Source organism: Oryzias latipes, chromosome 18 (genome assembly GCF_053564925.1).
Source record: "Oryzias latipes strain Hd-rR chromosome 18, Olatipes_Hd-rR_3.1".
In the NCBI taxonomy this organism is placed as follows: domain Eukaryota; kingdom Metazoa; phylum Chordata; class Actinopteri; order Beloniformes; family Adrianichthyidae; genus Oryzias; species Oryzias latipes.
In genome coordinates, this window is record NC_136254.1 from 18,961,392 (window position 1) to 18,980,309 (window position 18,918).

General features: G+C 44.8%; 1 protein-coding gene across 6 annotated transcripts in view; it reads left to right on the forward strand.

Annotated features, from left to right (window-relative positions):
- Positions 1–3,648: 3,648 nt before the first annotated feature.
- The window catches only part of pcdh7b (protocadherin 7b), a 151,051-nt gene continuing 135,781 nt past the window's right edge, over positions 3,649–18,918 (forward strand). For 5 of the 6 annotated variants that reach the window (XM_011487539.4, XM_011487540.4, XM_011487542.4 and 2 more), the window contains exon 1: positions 3,655–7,751. In XM_011487539.4, coding sequence (XP_011485841.1) covers positions 4,674–7,751 — 3,078 coding nt within the window. In that variant the 5' untranslated portion in view covers positions 3,655–4,673. Of the gene's footprint in view, positions 7,752–18,918 lie in introns of all 6 variants that reach the window. The other variant, XM_004079819.5, reaches the window with a different exon arrangement.

The window sequence follows — 18,918 nt, forward strand, 5'->3', positions numbered from 1 at the left end:
GTGTCTTACAGATACACATGGTAGGCACGATATCAGAGCCACAGTACACCACTTAATGGAACATCTTATTATTATTGGCCTTTCTAGTCATTTGCATATTTCTTTAAGGCTTCGGTTGATGTTTGTCAGGTGCTTCAGGTTTTTGGGTGGACGTTGGACCTGTGGAGGACCCTAGGCAGGTGTGTCTTGCAGTCCTCCTGAGGCTTGTGCGGCCGTGTCATGAAAATGGGACGTACTATTGCCGTGTGAAGTATTTGTAACGATAATTTAAGTTACCCATACTTATGACAGTGGTGCGGTGCCCTAATGCTGCACGTCACGTGTCACTACACAAGTTTCTTTAACCATTTTTGGCCTGTACGTACAAAACATGTGGCTCTTGAACACTCCTTGAAAGTTAAACCAGGTTAAACCTTGACCGATCAGGGACTTCGATTTGGTAGTGACGTATAGATGGAGTCCCTCCTCACTCATGGAAGTTTCCACCGTTTGAAAAATTGATCATAAAGGAGAAACGAATAATTGCTGTTTGTACCCGGCCAGAATTATATGACTTTAAGTATTTCATATATCAGAAGAGAGCTGTGAAAGAAAAAGTCTAACGCAATATTTCCACCACTTCTATAATTCACACCAAGCCTCTTTCAACTGAACAGGGCTAACATTGGGTAGGAACAGTCCAGGCTAAACACTATATGACAGTGCAACGGGTGCACAAGGACTACTAATGGGCTCCATCAGTGGCGGTTCCTCACTAACTTACTCCCCAGGCGAGTAACCCCCCCCCCCGCACACATATAATTTAGACGACATTCTTTTGTCTGTATCTTTAACATTTTATATAACTCGTATTACAGGTGGGTCAAACTCAGAAACACAGGGGGCCGAAATTAAAAACACACTTTATGTTGCGGGTCGAACTAGATGAACAGTTATTGAACACACTAAAGCTAAACTTTTAAACCTTTTAAACAGATTTTTTTTTTTAACATGAATGCGAATAAAAACAGACAGGAATATTAATCCAGAATAAATCAAGTTTAACCTTAAATAACGTTTAATAATTTGCACTCCATAAAAATATATTCTGTCAAAATTATACAAATATGAACGTCCTGCAGAACAAAACCAACAAAGCCTGTAAATTATAAGAAGAAATCAAATTTTCTCATCTTTTTAGCGCTGGACTCCTGGCATCATTTTTATCAATAAGTTCATTTCTTGGTGTGTGACGTCCTGTTTTAATGCCTGCGTTACCTGCTGTCTTTATGTCTGATGCCAACTAAATGACAGTAAAGACACGTAATAATAAATATTTATACAATACTTAGTAAATAATCACATTATATACATGAGCTTAGTAAACCAAGGGCACACGATGATGCAGGTGTTGCGTTATCCAGGCAGCGCTCCTCGCAGCCTGCGCCCACTAGCCCTCCCCTTTTCCTTCTCCAAGACAGGAGCGCACGCAGCTGCGGGGGCGCCGATTCACTGGTTTTAGGCCGTTCCAAAGTCTGTGAAATAATAGATGATAGAAAACTGATAGTGGCGCAATTTTTCTTTTCTTCTAAGCACGAGGAAGAAATATGATTGAAATTTGCGCCCCGGGCAATCGCCCGTATTGCCCGTGCCTAAAACCGCTACTGGGCTCCAAGGCTGTTGAAAAACAAAAAAAAATCTGTACGGCACGCCTGCGTCTCAATTCCCCCCTAATTACCCTTATGTGTTGTGTCCTTTACGACCCGTCGCCTGCAGCATGTCCGTAGAAAAAATGTGCATGAACATTTTCCTTTCATGGTCTCACAGAGTGGTCCACGGTCTGAAAATATTATGCCGGTCACCAGATTTGCTCATTTTTTGCTCATGTTCACCCGTAACTTGGTTAGTTGTGACTCTAGGGCCTAACATTTACACATTCACACAGCATCTGCTTCAGATCAGCGACAACTCTTTGACTCCTGTCCTTTGTTCAGGTAAAACTCTGAGCTGGAAATCTTTTTTCCCCGCCTTTTTGTGGCAAATATCAGCTTCGTCCATCTGACGCTGCGACATATAAACAGTCTACAGCTTGCGGTGAACCCCTGTGAAGCCTCCTGTTTTCGGTAGACGTGGATAATGATGTCTACCTCCTGGTGAGTGTTCTTCCCTTGGTTCGATGTCGTGAAGGAGAGGATGAAGCGATCAAGCAATTACCTACCGTCTTTACTGTGGAGGTCCAGATCTTTTTACATCATTCCTCTGATCAATATGCTTTTCCTTTTTGGTCCCGACTGATGATTTAGCTGCTTTAAAGTCTCTCTTTTGAAAGTGATGGATTTGTTTTACAGTTGCTGCCACACTATCACCTGTTTTTCTTCTTTTCACAGCTTCTTCTAAACACAAAGCGTCATGGTAGATGGCTGAATTGATGAAGGAACCTCTAAAAAAGTCGGCGCATGAAAGAGCTTTCCCATCAACTGTCAAATTACATTTAAGCCTCTACAGGGAAATAGCTTTACTTTTGAAGAAGCTGTATGCCTGGAAGGGTATTTACTTCCATCAATTCAGATGTAAAAAAGAAACTCTCAGCTAGAGCAACTCTAAAGGTTTTAAGCTTTTGGTCATACATAATTCGCACTATTTTGCTTTGGCACATTTTTCTTCATCGGGGATTCCTTCTTCTCTTCCTCCTTGTAATGACAGTTTGACAAACAGTGAAGCGTCTTCTTCCTTCTTTGAGCAGAATAGCCTCTAAATTGTTGTCCTGGTGTGCAGACGGATCCATCTGAGTGCTTGCCGCAAACGTGCAACATGAGAATTCAGTTTTTCCTGCCACTTTCAGAGCACTTTGCTGCGGTTCTGATGACATTTTGGCAATAGAGGGCGCTCGTCAGCAAGGATAAAGCCACTGCTGGAATTCAGACTGCTGTCTGTGAAAGGTGCAGCTGCTGAGACTGGGCTTTTTTTTATTTCTCACTCCCCCTTTCCGTGACTGTCCCTCACTACTTCTCTCAATCATTACGCTCACTCACTGTATAATTTTACGCGCGCGCATGCAGCGCTTCGATGTCCGTGCAGCCATTAAAAGACTAGTTTCCAAGTCATAAGTGTTGGGAAATCCGTGTTCACGCGCATAAGATCATCTCTTATTTTTATTTTTTTCCGTTTTTAATTATTTCAAGTTGATAACTGCGCATTTGGAGCCGCGCGCAAAGGCGCGTGCTCCACCACAATGACCGCAAACTAAACCCCTTCTCCAAGCTGATCCAGAAAAGCCAATTTGGCGATCCTTCTGTGTGCAAATGCGGCCGGAGCGGATGGATCAGTGCGCCGCCGGATACAGTGCGCATTCCCCACGCCGCTCCGCTCCACAGTCACCTGGACGTTGCGTCACCATAACTTGTGTCGACCCCCAGAGTGCGTAAAAGTTACACATCCACACACTGGCTCGCAGCCAAATGCGTAAAACAAAATAATATAAAAACCCAAGAGTGGTGACAATCGTGGACTTCAGACAGTAGCGGCTTTCTGGTGTGGCGGTGCGCGCAATGACGCGCGGCGGAACGTGCGAGAAAATGGCACACGATTAAACCCTCTGAATGCACATCCTTTTTTTTTTTTATAGGACAGAGGGGCAGATTCTCTGCTGCCCTCCGGACCCGGCGATCCAGACCAACTCCGACCTTGTTTACGTGCGCTGCTTGGAGGGAAAGAGGGAAGGGGGGGGGGGGGGGGTAGAGAGAGCAGGAAAGGCATAGGGAGAAAGAGAGAGGGAGGAGATGGAGCGAAGAGGGGGGAGACAACGACTGCAATATCATTTGTGAATCCCTCTCACAGTGCTGCAGATAGGGGCTGCCAACACGCGCGGCGTGTCTGCAGGTGAAAGAGCGGGGATGAACATGCTGGAGACAGCCGGGAATTCAACCCACGCTTCCTAAAAAGCTTCGCTGGATTTGCCTTTTTTTCCCCCTCTTCCATTATTTTTTATCCACATCTCAGATTTTTTACAACCTTTTTTTTTGGTTATATTTGCCCCCCTCTCTCCTTTCCCTCCCGTGTGCATCTTTTAGGGACAGAGCGAGGCAGAGAGACTCTCCGTTCTGCTTGTTGCGAGTGACTTGGAGGAGAATCGGCAGCCGGACCGGGCAGGTTGCAGCTCCGCGCGTGCATTCCGCACTCACCAGCGGAGGAGTTTGGAAAGTGCGCGGGCATTTGAGCGAATCCCTTCATCTGCAAACAGAGGAATAGTGCAGCCTCACCCAGAAATAAAAGAAGACATTTCTAAACAAAAACAAAATAAAAAAAATCCCACAAAGTGTAGGTAAAACGGAGCAACGTGGACTGAATTGACTTTCTGCTGACGCTTGGACAATAATTTTTTTGGCTTTCACGAGCGTGTCAATCAACATTTTTGTGGATCCTCTCTGGCGTTACATTTTTTTCTCCTCCTACCTTTTTTATTTTTTAAACAAAAAAAATATAGCAGTTACTATAGGAGGGGAGCTTTGTGCACTTTGCCGCTTTCCACTGCAGCAGATGGAGGAAGTGTCCGGAGGATGAAGTCTCACGCATCCCAAAGCAAGGAGCTTTACTCATAAACTCCATCTCCCCATCAGACTCTCCACCAGTGAAACACTTTTTGACATTTTTTTTAATTTTTATTTCAGTGGAGGTTCATTTCAACAAGGGAAACGATGAGGACTAATGCTGCTGCAGTGGACTGTTTGTACTATTGCATGCTCATTCTGCAGCTTGCGCATCAGCCAGCTGCCAAGCAGGTGCTTCGGTACCGTTTGGCCGAAGAGGGACCGGCCGATGTGAGGGTGGGCAACGTGGCTGCAGACTTGGGGATGGTGGCCGGGTCCAGGGAGGTGACATTCACCCTGGAGTCGGGGTCGGAGTTTTTCAAAATAGACAATATAACAGGTGAGCTCACCACCAACGAGAAGCGGATCGACCGTGAGAAACTACAGCAGTGCCAAATGATATTTGACGAAAACGAGTGCTTTATAGATTTCGAAGTGTCCGTGATCGGGCCGGCGCAGAGCTGGGTCGACCTCTTCGAGGGGAAAGTCATCATTTTAGATATAAATGACAACACCCCGTCGTTTCCGTCCCCTGTCCTGACACTGTCTGTGGAGGAAAACAGACCCATTGGAACCTTGTATCTGCTGCCCACAGCTACAGACAGAGATTTTGGCAGAAATGGGATTGAGAGATATGAGCTCATTCAGGACAATGGGGAAAACTCGAGGCGCTCTGGGTCCTCCGGGGATTCGTACTCTGGGAAAAGGAGATTTGATGAGGGAGCGAGCAGGAGCAGTGTCTTTGAACTCCAAGTTGCTGACACCACTGATGGAGAGAAGCAGCCTCAACTCATTATTAAAGGGGCCCTTGATAGGGAACAGAGAGACTCCTATGAGCTCACGTTGCGCGTTAGGGACGGAGGAGACCCCCCTCGCTCCTCTCAGGCCATTTTGAGGGTAATGATCACTGACGTGAATGACAACAACCCTCGGTTTGAGAAGAGCGTGTATGAAGCCGACTTGCCCGAAAACAGTTCCCCCGGCTCCCCCATATTACAGTTGAAAGCAGCCGATGCAGACGTCGGGGTTAACGGTCAGATTGAATATGTGTTTGGGGCGGCCACAGAGTCAGTGCGGAGGCTGCTGAGGTTGGATGAGAGCACGGGGTGGCTGAGTGTGTTGCACCGCATCGACCGTGAAGAAGTGAGCCAACTGAGGTTTACGGTAATGGCCCGTGACCGAGGTCAGCCCCCCAAAATGGACAAGGCAACGGTGGTGTTGAACATCAAAGACGAAAACGACAACGTCCCCGCCATTGAAATCCGCAAAATTGGACGCATTTTCCTGAAAGACGGGGTGGCCAACGTGGCCGAAGACGTGGTTGTGGACACGCCCATCGCTTTGGTACAGGTGTCAGACCGGGATCAGGGAGAAAACGGGATCGTGACCTGTACGGTGGTAGGGGATGTGCCTTTTCAGCTCAAACCAGCGAGTGAGATGGAGGGTGAGCAGAACAAGAAGAAATATTTCCTCCACACCTCTGCTCCACTGGACTACGAGACCACGCAGGAATACAATGTGGTCATCGTGGCTGTGGACTCCGGAAGCCCCAGTCTCACGAGTAACAACTCTCTCCTGGTCAAAGTGGGTGACACTAATGACAACCCTCCTATCTTCAGCAAAAATGTAGTTCAGGTGTCTTTCCCTGAAAACAATGCTCCTGGCGAGAGGGTGACAACAGTGACAGCCACTGATGCAGATAGTGGAAAGAATGCGGAAATATCCTATTCCCTAGACTCATCAGTAAACGGGATTTTCTCTATCGACTCAGACAGTGGAGACATCCGAGTAAACACCAACCTGGATAGAGAGCAAAAAGAGCGCTACGAATTCAAAGTAATAGCTAAAGATAAGGGCATAAACACCCTTCAGGGTTCTGCAACCGTGGTTGTCCTTGTGGACGATAAGAATGACAATGAACCAAAGTTCATGCAAGATGTTTTCACCTTCTATGTCAAAGAGAACCTTGATCCAAACAGCCCAGTTGGCATGGTTACTGTAATTGATGCAGATAAAGGGCAAAATGCAGAAATGGGGCTTTTTATTGAGGAAGAGGAGGAGATCTTTTCCATCGAGAATGAGACTGGGACCATTTTTTCCACCCTGTCCTTTGACAGAGAGCAGAAAACTACGTACACATTTCGCGTCAAAGCTGTGGATGGGGGCGACCCTCCCAGATCAGCCACTGCTACGGTCTCGCTCTTTGTCATGGATGAAAATGACAACGCTCCAACAGTAACTTTCCCCATAAACAGCTCCTACACGCTCCTTCCTCCCTCAAGTACTGTCAGGACGGTGGTCAGAACGGTAATAGCCACAGATACAGACACTGGGATAAATGCAGACCTCAACTACAGCATCATCGGGGGAAATCCCTTCAGGCTTTTTGAGATTGATGGGGCGACTGGGGTCATATCGCTGATGGCTAAGCTGGAGCAGAAGCATTATGGCCTCCACAGACTAGTGGTCCAGGTGACTGACAATGGGCAACCCTCTCAGAGCACCACCACCTTGGTTCATGTGTATGTTAATGAGACTCTATCTAACTCCACAATAGTGGAGACCCAAGTGGCTAGGAGTTTGAGCACATCTCTGAACACTAACATTGCAGGGGACCCCAACTATGATCTAAGCAAACAGCGTCTGAGTATTGTAATTGGAGTGGTGTCAGGCATTATGACTGTCATCCTCATCATTCTGGTCGTTGTTATGGCCCGTTATTGCCGTCCAAAAAACAAGAACGGCTACGAGGCTGGCAAGAAGGATCACGAAGACTTTTTTACGCCGCAGCAGCATGAGAAGTCTAAAAAGCCTAAAAAGGATAAAAAGAAACAAAAGTCCAAACAGCCTCTCTACAGTAGCATCGTCACCGTAGAGGCCTCCAAACCCAATGGGCAGCGCTACGATGGCGTCAGCGAGAAGCTGTCGGACAGCCCCGGCATGGGCAGGTACCGCTCGGTGAACGGCGGGCCGGGGAGCCCAGACCTGGCACGGCACTACAAGTCCAGTTCGCCTCTTCCCACCGTCCAACTTCACCCACAGTCACCGACAGCGGGAAAAAAGCACCAGGCAGTTCAGGACTTGCCCCCTGCCAACACCTTTGTCGGCACCGGAGATAACATTTCCCTCGGATCTGACCACTGCTCCGAGTACAGCACTCAGACGATCAACAAATACAACAAACAGGTAAGAAAAGCTCACGTCAGTTGTCCCTTGTTTCCCTCCACCACTCCTAAATGTCTCCTGCTTCTTCTTCTTAGTGTCCTTTCCACCATAATGCTTTCTGACAGTGCTAGTCTCAGTAGTCTTGTTGCCTTTATGGTGCTAATGTGTGTCAAGTTAGTGGTATTGATCAGTTTGGGGTTTGGAGTGCCATTCACATGTTATGTGGGAAGAAATGGAAAAGGTTCAGAGAGGGCTGGGTAGGGGATTCGGTTACCCCCTCGACTAAACATGTTTGACTGTTTTCTCTCACATCGCAGGCTGCCTTTTCCGTCAGGGGCGTCAAAGCTACTAACCCCGGCAAAAATGTGTTTGAGGGTTGCAGACAGCTCACATAAGGACTTGGTTTGCAGTTATTACATCCCAAAGGTTGGGTGATGAGAGCTGGCAACAATCCCCTCACTGTCCTTAGAAGTGTCAAGCCATGACCTGCCCCCTCTGGCGGTTACACTGCTTGCCCTTTCGTCTTATGAAAGGGAAGGTGTGAGGAACAGAAGATTTGAAAAAAGGTTGAAAAATCAACTTGCTTGTGGTTTTATAACTATTAGAGTTGCTGTTAGAGGGGAAACGCCTAACCAGGAGGCCTAATTAACATTCCACCTTGCTTTGTGGTTTGCATCAATCCATCGGACAGCAACATTCTCACATCGTCACTGCAACTCAGCGTCTTATCTTTTTGCCTGCGTGCAAATATCCACCTCTTCTGGCCTCTTTTCTACTTTTTTTGTATAGCTTTTTTGCACAGCCTCCAACCAAAGTTTTACAGTTGGAGGCTGTATTTGATCAGAGATTTTAATTCCATGAGATTTGGGAAACAATCCTTATGTTCCGCTACAACGGTAGAGAGACATTCCCTTTAAACCCTCTAGAACAAGTCGATTTTCTTTGGGTTTTTTTTCTTTATTTTTTAAGGGACAATAACACCATCCCTGTACATTACAGTTTTAATGAAATATTGATCTTTCTTTTACTTTATTTCAGTTCTATTCCTTTGGCATTGAAGACTTGTATTGCTCCGGTCATCGCATATCCAATAAGCGTCCGTTGTTGGGTCTCTGTTTTAAACCCCATCCATCAATGGTCGAGTATAGAACTCGTTTGTATCCTGTACTTCCCCAATTGCCGCCTTTGGTCCAGTGCCCCCCCCCCCCCCCCCCCCCAGCCTCTGCTGCATCATACTACTTACAATAGTGTGCTTGTGCCTTGACTTGTCTTCACATCTCTGTAACTCCCATCTGGTTTTTTTTTTCACCACTATTTCTCATCTCAAATCATTTCAGTTCCCTTTTTTTTTCCCCGCAGCTCTCCCCTTCCCTTTTTTTTCCCTCCCAGGCTCTCTGTCTGTTACAGCCTCTAATATGGTGTATTCACTGAGCTGCTTCCCGGAGTGTGAGGAGTGCTGTTGCTTTCGGATGTCTCCTGCATAATTAAAAGGGCACTCTATTTGCTGCTGCGGCAGCAGCATATATTGTGTGTCACTATGCTCCGCTTATATAATTATTTATTTACTTTCTGCATTAACGCTGCAGGAATTCTCATGGAACCATTCAAAAGTGAAAATATAGTGGAATAAAGTTGTAATCTTTGAAATACACCATAGTTTGTATCTACCGGGCCGCGCAGATGGGTTCGTAATCAAATATAGAGCATCCAGCAGTTATTCGAATTACAAATTTGTACCCATTAGGTTGGGAAATCCCAGACAGTAAAGACTTTTCTCAATCCTGAGCGCGATTGCTGTGCAACGGCAGCTAATTGAAGGGAAGGTGTTTGCTCATGTGCTCCAATTTATGGCATTAAACAGCTACATCTTTATCAGATTAGGCGGGGAAGCGGTCATGCTCTTGGCTTTAGAGACACTGCGTCTAAAAATATATGCTTTTGTCTGGCCTCCTGAGCTTGAGACAACACTCAAGGACACGTGTTTGTGCGTGTGTGTGTGTGTGTGTGTGTGTGGGTCGGAGGAAGCATGGTGTCAAAACCTGAATCATAGGGGACGCTTTAAGCATAAAAACTCAAATAAAAACAGCAGTTTTTGTGTTTTATTTTGGCCATTAAACATATTCTGTGGTGTTTTATTTATTTTTTATTGTGGTATATTAGTATTCCAGACTTTTTTTGAGGATGAAAAGATAGACTCAGTTGCAGAGAATGGCTCTCACTTTTTCTTTTTGGGACTCCAGGTTGGGTTGGACAACTAGAGATGACGGTGAGAACCAATTGGGCTAAACACTAATTGTGGTCATAGAGATATAAGATTTCGCCTTAGTGCCCTTCTTCTCTCACCTGAACACACCATTCTACCCAAGATAACTTGCAGGAATAGGTAACTAGGCAACTGGGGGAAAGCAGATCTTTGCTTCTAGCCCACCACTTAATGAGTGTCAATGAAATAAGATTTTGTTCGTTGCCTAATCTGACTTTTATTTAGTTAATAGTCTTGTGATTTCCTTTGCTACTTTTTTGGCCGTAGACGTTATGCTCCACCCTGTTTTAACCTGCTTGGAGTCGATGAAGTGCTTTCTCTTACCAGTGCACTCGATTTTATTACTTTATGCAGACCGTTCACGCTAGCGCCGGAAAATAATGCAGTCCAACAGTAATGCGGGGAGGAATGAAATCACTTAGCCCTTGAATTAACACAAGCCATCAGCTTTTGTTTCATCATTGCACTTCAAAGCGCCACTTGTGCCCAGGTGGATCACTTTTAATCAGTGGTGAGCCACAGCAGCTTGTATTCTGCGCTCTTGCAGCTTAGCCCCTCAGGGCAGACGAAGGCCTGGTTCACACACTTAAACTAGGTTATCTCGCCTGCGGGCTAATGCAGCAAGCATAACCGGACATTGGCTGGAACTTCGCTCCCTGCGCTCGTCTCCACGGCGCTCCAAGCAGCTGTTCCTACAGCGCTACGTTGGTGCCCCCCCCTTGGTGAATGAGGTCGCCGAACTTCCCATTTGCATGGGGGCAAGCTCTCAAACCCCACTGCCACTTCCACGGGACAAGCAATATCACCATGCAAATGAAGGTTACCGAGGTGGTGTTTGTAGCCAAAACGGAGGAAGCGATTGCCCTTGAGGTTGGCAGGCAGTTCAGGAAACCAATATGAAAATGTAGCTCTTTCTCTGTGGGCTCATTTGTTTCAACTTAAAAAAATACATGAGTAGCCATGTCAACACCTGTACAAAGCCACAGCTGATAAAGATGCAACTTCCAGCTTAGTATTACTTGAAAATGTGCCACACAACACAAACCAGCACTTTCAAGTAATGTCTGAGGATTTTACCTGGACGTCTACTTTTCTATACATTGACCCTTTCACACCAGAGCTTTAGCTCCAAAGTTTACATTCTTTCAATCACCATAACCCTTAACTTTATTCCAGCTGGTTCTGAAGCCAAGAAAAGTGACTTTGCATCGTTATAAGTGCAAAGTCAATATGAAGAGCTGCTTTTCTCCACGTCAGAATCAGCTGGTTTAGGTTGATAGCAAAAACGGTCCAAGAGTTATGGTTATGTCAAAGACCGTGCATTATATAGGTGTCACCGTCTCCGGTGTTAAAGGGTTAAGCTTCTTCTTACGGTAACCTGAAAAAGGTCACTATATTTTTAGGGATTGCAAAGGATGACCTCATAGCAAAGTCACACAAGCAATTAACCCTTTAACACCTGGGACGTCGTCAGTGACGTCTAAATACCAAACGCTCTTTGACCTAATGTAACCCTTTGACTGTTTACGCGATCAGCATGAATCAACTGACTCTGACGTGGAAAATAACATCTTTTCATATCTGCTTTGCACCAATAAGCAACACATTACTAACGTAAAGTGTTGGCTAGCGGCGCCAAGCCGCTTTTTTATACAACAGACTTAGCTGATTTACGTTTATTGCATAAGCACTTCATTACTGTTGTGAATTCACTGGAATTGTGTAAATGGTCGAAGACTTACGGTAGTCAAAAGAAGAGTTAATCAATTTTATCCAAAAACAACAAAGTTTTTGGGTAAAAGTTGGGGAAACTGAAGGTGTTGCCTTTTCACAAGAGCTAAAATGATGTGTAGTGAGCTGATTTATTTATTGCAGCTTTGTTGTCGTAGCATGTCCTTGGTGCTGCTGACTGTGTCTAATGCTATCAGAATTGCTTTGGATCTATTACAGCCTAATTCAATGTACGGCCACTCGGGCCTTTTGTTGTTTATCTTCCGCAAAACAAAAAAAACAAAAAAGGAATGGAATGGAAGCAGCGCAAGAGAGCACAGCAATACTCGTGAAATTGCAGCGGGCAGCATTTTTCTGGGATCATTTTGTTTGGTGATTTGAATGCTTTCGCTCTGAGGCAATTACTAATCAAAGGATTAGACGTACCTGATATGCCGGCAGAATTGGTTGGAGACTGAAATAGGAAAGCTGTGGAGATTGCTGGAACCGGTTGCTATAGCGGCTGCAATATCACCCTGGATAGCATTTAATACTCGTACTTTTTTTTTTTTTTGCTTATGCAGGGAAAAAAATAGAGCTTTGTCTTCATTCTTGCCTCTTCCTAAGCGCCCTCTTTCCCAGTTAGGCTGCAAATAAACACTCGTGACAGAAGATGCTGAAGGAGCTTCAACACTTGTAAAGAGAGAATGGCAATAAGGCGGGGGTGGGCTTGGGGGGTGGGGGGTGAGCCAGATGCCACCTTGATTGCTCTCCACGCCGCTGATTGTAAGTGGCAGTGACGAGGATGCCACCTTCTCCTCGCCGCTTCTTTCAATTTCACGTGGCGGAAAAATGGAATTTCATTTCATAGTCGGCAGAGATCACATTAGATGGGGCTCACGAGGATAAAGCTGCTTTTTTTTTTGCAGATTCTCCCCTTCGCGTGCCACTATCAATCACTGCACACTCACCATATCACACACTTCTTTTTTTTCTTCTTCTTCTTCCATAGCAACTGTTAGGGTGAGTTTGTACAGTAAACTGACTTTTACAAGGCTCCCAAGGTTTATGATGTGCCGTGCCAGCCTGCTTGTTTTCTCCATAGCTGTCCTCTCACATCCACTCTTAAGAGAAAAAAAAAAAAAAAGTGCGACTAAATGAGAACATCACTTAGATCCACAGACTCGCAACCCTGGGGAACAGTTCTCTGTCAGAGAGTTGGATCGCAACATGGATCAAAAGTAAAGGCTTGTTGTTTGTGGGGTTAATAGGCGAAACGGTAATGCTTATCAAAATTGCAACAGTACTTGGCAAAGCAAAAGCTTCTAGTAACACGGTTTATTTATTCAGCTTTTGTCTAGCAGACAACGCCGCCTATTTGTGTCTTTCATGTTCATTCAAACAGGTGGCCATGGTAACTATTTTTTTTAGTCCTCTGTCTTTTACAACAATTTTTTGTTAAAACTTTCTTTATCCACTGATTATTTTTAAAACAAGCTAGCTCAGTCTTTAGCATGTGCTCTCCTGTTTTTCTTTTTCTAATTGTTCTTTGTTTTACACCAGATTTTTTAAACAAGCTAACGCTGTTTTTTGCATGTGCTCACGTGTGCATTTTTTTTTCTTGTATTTATTTGTTTTTTCTTCTAGTATTCATTATTTTTTAAACAAGCTAGCTCTTTGTTTAGCATGTGCTCACGTGTGCTTCTTTTTTTTTGTTCCTCTTTCTTTTACACCAGAATTTCTTTTTTCAAACTCTGTCTTAAGCAAGTGCTCCCATTTGCTTCTTTTTCAACATTTTTTGATTGTTTTTTATTTCACACCTAATTTTTCATTTTTACCACAAGAGGGCTCTGTCTTTTTTTTTTCCCCCGACAGCACTTTTAAACATGCTAGCTCTTTGGTGGAGGGGTCTCAGAAGCGAATCAGATCCATCATTTGTTGTCGACGACGTTCGCGCAGGTCCGTGGTGTCAAGGCAGCTGTCGGAAAGGGTCGGTGGCCCTCGTCAGGAGGTGGTGATTTAAAAGCCATTCGCCGTTAGCCGTGACAACATGGCTGACGGCGAATGGCCTTCGTGGAGACAAGAATAGAAGCAATGAAAGCCAGATGTATGTGATCCATAACTTTTCTCACAAGCTTTACATATGATTTACTGTACAAGTATCTACCTGTAGGTAGAACTTTGCCTTTTGGTGCCTTTAAGGTGATGATGGGCGTGCGGACATAAACAGAGGAGGAGGTTAGCAGTGTACCTATGAAGACTGTCATTTATTAAGGGTGGTCCCATAACAGAAAAAGCCTTAAAAGGGACTTATTTTATAGGTTGAAGACATTTCAACTCTTAACCAAGAGGCTTTTATCCATTTCTTCATTCTGAACTCCATTTGATAATTTGTTCTATATTCTGATTCGCAATTTGAGTAAAGCAATGATCAGAAATGCTTATTTTTTGTCCTCCATCATGAGAAAATTGCTTCAACAGAATGTTCAAAACAAAACTTTCACCAGAGTGGGTCTTAAAAAAATGCTACTACCTATTTGGATAAAACTAAAAAGATACTGACATTCTAATAGGGGCCGAAATCCTGTAATTTGTAGAGACAGGCTCAACATTTCCTGCATGGCACAACATGTAAAGCCTCATTTTCTGTTATTGAAAAGATCGTTTTTTTCCAAAAAGCGAGTGAAAGTGACGATAATAGATATGATCTATTTGGGAAGGGAATAGGACAGCTTGACTGCTTCTATTAGCCCCGTTTTGGTGTGGCTTCCACCATTCCTCCCCCAAATGAGATTAGACGTGGAAGAAACAGGAGGTGGAGCGCTCACCGGCTATCCATCAAAGCCTCGGTGGGGGGCGGAGGTGGTTGGGGAGGTGTTGTCTGTGAAAGTTTGCGCATGTATTCTCAGCAGGTCTGCTGGCTGCGTTGATGCACACGCGTGTGGAAGGGTGTGATAAACCGCGCGGGCGTACAGTAGGAGTTCCAGTGTGGTTTTTTTTTTTTTTTTTGCACGCTCCTGCGTTCGTGTGCCCTGTGAGGCCTGCAGACGAGAGCAAACGAGGCCTCCACAGTTCAGCCTCTCCATCATCCTGCGTGGCGGGCACACGAGCAGCAACATGCCTGAGAGGGTTTCAATATCCTGTGCGTGCGCGCGTCCGCCTGTGTGTGTTTGTGCGCCCGGACTGCCGTGTTTACCCAAGGAATGCAGTTCATTATATTTGTATGTGTGTCTGGTTATTACATATACTCCCTGCACACATGTGTACCAAGGCAGATGGAGCCTGAAGGCTCAAGCAATCTCGCCTGTTAAAAAGCCACCGAAAAGAAAAAGAAGTTAAAACTCAAGAGTTTGGATGTTTCTGGAGGTTTTTGACAGTTACATACCGCCTGTATTAAAACGTCTGAATATGTGAAAAATGAGCCAAAATATTCATTAGCAAAGCCCAGGCAGGGGCAGCCAAAGCCCCGGTATCGATGAGGCCGTACCTGGCAGAGAGCAGGCTATTAGCCAGGTCCGATAAATCTTGTCGGAGGCTGCAAGAATCTGCCAGTCTGCTGAAGAATGAAGGTCACAGGCCAGTTGGAGTTACGACAGACCTCGCAAGGTAGTTGCTATCAAACATCAGGACAAGCCTGCCTTTTTCTCATTTATATATATATATATATATATATATATATATATATATATATATATATATATATATATATATATATATATATATATATATATATATAATGATTCAATTTTTTTATCCCGCCTCTTACCTGTCCCTCTGCTTTCTTGTCTTGTGGTTGGCACACAAAATGACTTGTATCAAATTTCTAACATGTTTGCAACAATCTTCTAAACTCCTGGTTGTGATGACTCAAAGAGGAGCGGAACGTTAGGGTTAGAACATTGGGGGGCTAGAAGACTTGGGAAGGGTGGCAAATGAGAACAACGTAGTTGACGACTATTGCAAATAAAAGGATCATAAATATGTCTGTCAAACAGTTTTGTTGTTATTGATATGAAAACAGCAGTCCCTTTAGCGAAGTTGCGTTTACTAACAAAGAAGCTTGTATTGATAATTTATTAATCTTTGTCAATAAGGATACCAATATTGATTAAAAACTAAAGGGGAAAGTGGGGGGACAAAGCTTTTTGCTAGGGGGTTAGGGTTAGGAAGGTGGGGTTTTTAGACCTACTCATGGTACCTGATGACACATGTGATATAAGAGCTGAAGGTGCTGTTGAAATGGATCAGTTTGTAGGTATACTGCACTGTACCTGCCTATGTAGACAAATGTAGCCCAAATTGAGCTCTGTTGTCTTCAGGCTTTCAGGAATCCAATGTACAAAGTCTTTGGTTTAGTTGTTTGCTTTTGCTTTTTAGCGCTGGAAGGCAGGTGTCTTCTACCTCTTGCGGTTGGGTAACATTCCTCAACAAACTAGTCCAATCGGCTGGAAACTGCAGTAACAAGATCTGTCGTATCAAGGAGTAAATAAGCATAGCTGTCATCCCCTTAAATGTTGCTCTGTGGCTCTATTGTTGGGTAATGCTCCCCCACTGCCACACATTTTAACAGCTTGAATAAGATTTAGGCTCTAGCCGGTGGCCAGCCGGGCTGTAAACTGTGATATAAAGTAGCTTTGACTCAAATGCTGACTTTAGTCAGACAAATTCTGCTGTGGATTGAGGAGCTCCAGACATTTAATATGGTTTGGTGTATTGATTTGCAGCACCTCGCCCTATAGCCTGTTTATTATCCAGCTTCGGTTTCACCCATTGCTCTTTTTTTCTCACACAATCTCGGGAGAATGGAGTCTCTTGGTTATTTCTCCTCCTCTCCAGACGCCACCGGGGTTCTTTGTAACGACCCAACCGCCGGCAAAGAAATGGGCCTCTGTTCTCGCCAACCTGGACACAGGTGCTTGAATAATAACACGTTGGGAGCTGTGGCTTTTGCAGTTATGGGGAAAGACAAAACTGGGGAAGGTTGTAATCAAGATTTAAAGACCGTTTTTGGTATTTTTTGGGGGGGGGGACTCGGTTCATTTTGCTTTGAGTCGCAGCACTTGGGACACAATAGCCAATTGTAAATTACAGAATTGAATGCCGAGAGGTGCCTTGAGGGGGGTGCGAGGCCACAGAGGTGGGGAAACTAAGGAATGTTGTTACATGCGTTGCTGTTTGGTTGTAGCTTGATGAGTTCTGGGATTGGGGGAGAGGCGAGGGTATCAATCAAATTGACATGTCTGGGGGCGGTAAAATGATTACAATAATGGTAAACAAAGCTGCTTATACACTACCAGTATTTTTCATATTTTACACCAACTTCCTGCTCAAACTGCTGAATAAGCTCCATTCAAAGCGGGATTCGTCATTGCTAATCCGCCTGTAATGATATATTAATAAAAGCCCTGCATGAGAGGTGGCTAGCCGCTGGGAACATAAGTGCAGAAAAGACGCCCATCATGCCGTGAAGAGCTTCTATAAACCTGACGTCTGCTTGTGGTGAGTGCGACAAGCAGCGGCGCCTCCGCATGGGTGACATTTATGAGTGTGCCATGGAGATCCCCGGCTGGACTGCCGGTGGAGATGGTTACTTTCTGTTTAATCGCCATCAAAATTCTGCGACTGCTGCACCAAATGTTTGAGCAGCGCCGATTACTTTCCCCCCGTGAAGCCGACTACGGCGTTTGATGTCTAAGCAAATGTGCTTAACATGCATACCCGCACTTTCCTCCCTTGCCCTCCTCTGCACATTTGAAAGATTTACGTCTGGGCGTGTGCCTCTGTGTGCTTACTCTTTTTAAATCTCTTTGAATAAGCTTTATCTTTCTTTATGCTAGCCGTGGCAGCCTCTTGGTCCGCTGAATTGGAGACACGTCCACCGGAGAGGTCGTAATTTATGTTTGAGATGCCAGCGACAATCCTATTGTTGGAACAAGGGGGCCCGCTGGTTGGGGTCTTCAGTATTCGTTTAAGCCTTTTGCTTGTGTTTGTTCAAGAAATGTTGGTGGGCTCTAACTGTTACTATGGCGATATACCTCCCTATTGCGACTCCTCTAAAGGCCATATCTATTTTTTTCCCCTCCAAAGTATTTGTTACTCTTTGGAAGACTTAAGCAGTCATTTCAACACCTCGGTGTCGAAAAGTAACATCCCAAGCGAAAAAGTCGTGGTCTTTCTAAGAGCATTGGCCTGGATTTGGATGAGGCGTGGGAACGTTGTGCTCCGCTAAAGTGTTTTGATAAAGCCATCTGGGTAAGCGGGGAGCGTTTCAAAGATGAACGTCCCCGAACACTAAACTGGCAGCAGTTTGCTTTGCCACAGTGGGCTCATCTCTTCACTGTGTCGCGGCTCCTCGGGAAACCTCAGGGATTTACTGCCCCTTCCCCACTTGGAGTTCTTGATTTATAAGATCAAATTACACAGTGAGGGAACATCAATGCAGGCACAATCCTTTGCTCTGTAAATGAAGGCCGCCTCGACTCTGCCCGTGCGATGGCTGTTACCCCACCCCCAACACATCCCGGGAATTGCTAGCGACTTTGAGAAGCAGGTTTAATTAAAGTACAGCGTCGGTTTGTTTCAGCTGGGAGAAAAGCGAGCATCACCCCAGCAAAACAAAAGCATTTCAATGGGGATTCGGTCACACTGACGGCCTTTTCTCAGTCCTGACATGCGAGGGCAGGACTGTCGTAACAAACCCCTTAAAGACGAATAAAACAAGTAAAAGGAAGGACCTGAATAGTCAAGTGTCTGCAGAGGTGTGTGGAAATCAACCACTATAATGTAAAAAAAAGTTTTGTATTGACGATATCAACCTAAAACGCAGTACAAGAAGAGCTTCTGGGGAGTGTTTTACAACTCGTAACATAAGAATCTATATAATAAAGGTTTAACTTCATCTAGCGTACATCTTCCAATCGCACTATAGTAGCAACACCAACATAACACACACTTTTTGACATACAATAATTCTTTGACCATGTGCGAGATCAACTTGTAGTTGATTTTAATGAGGAGAAAAAAACGGCCTCTTGTATCAGCTTTGTACCAATATGCGAAGTGTGTGTGTTGCATTTCAGCACAAAGATGCTTTTCTTCACTTCAGAATATGCTGGAAGTACGTCAATTGTGTAAATGGTTGACAAGTTAGAATAGTCGAAAGTTCCTGTGTAAAAAAAAAAAAAAAAGACATCCAGTAGTTGCTTGAGACCAGGT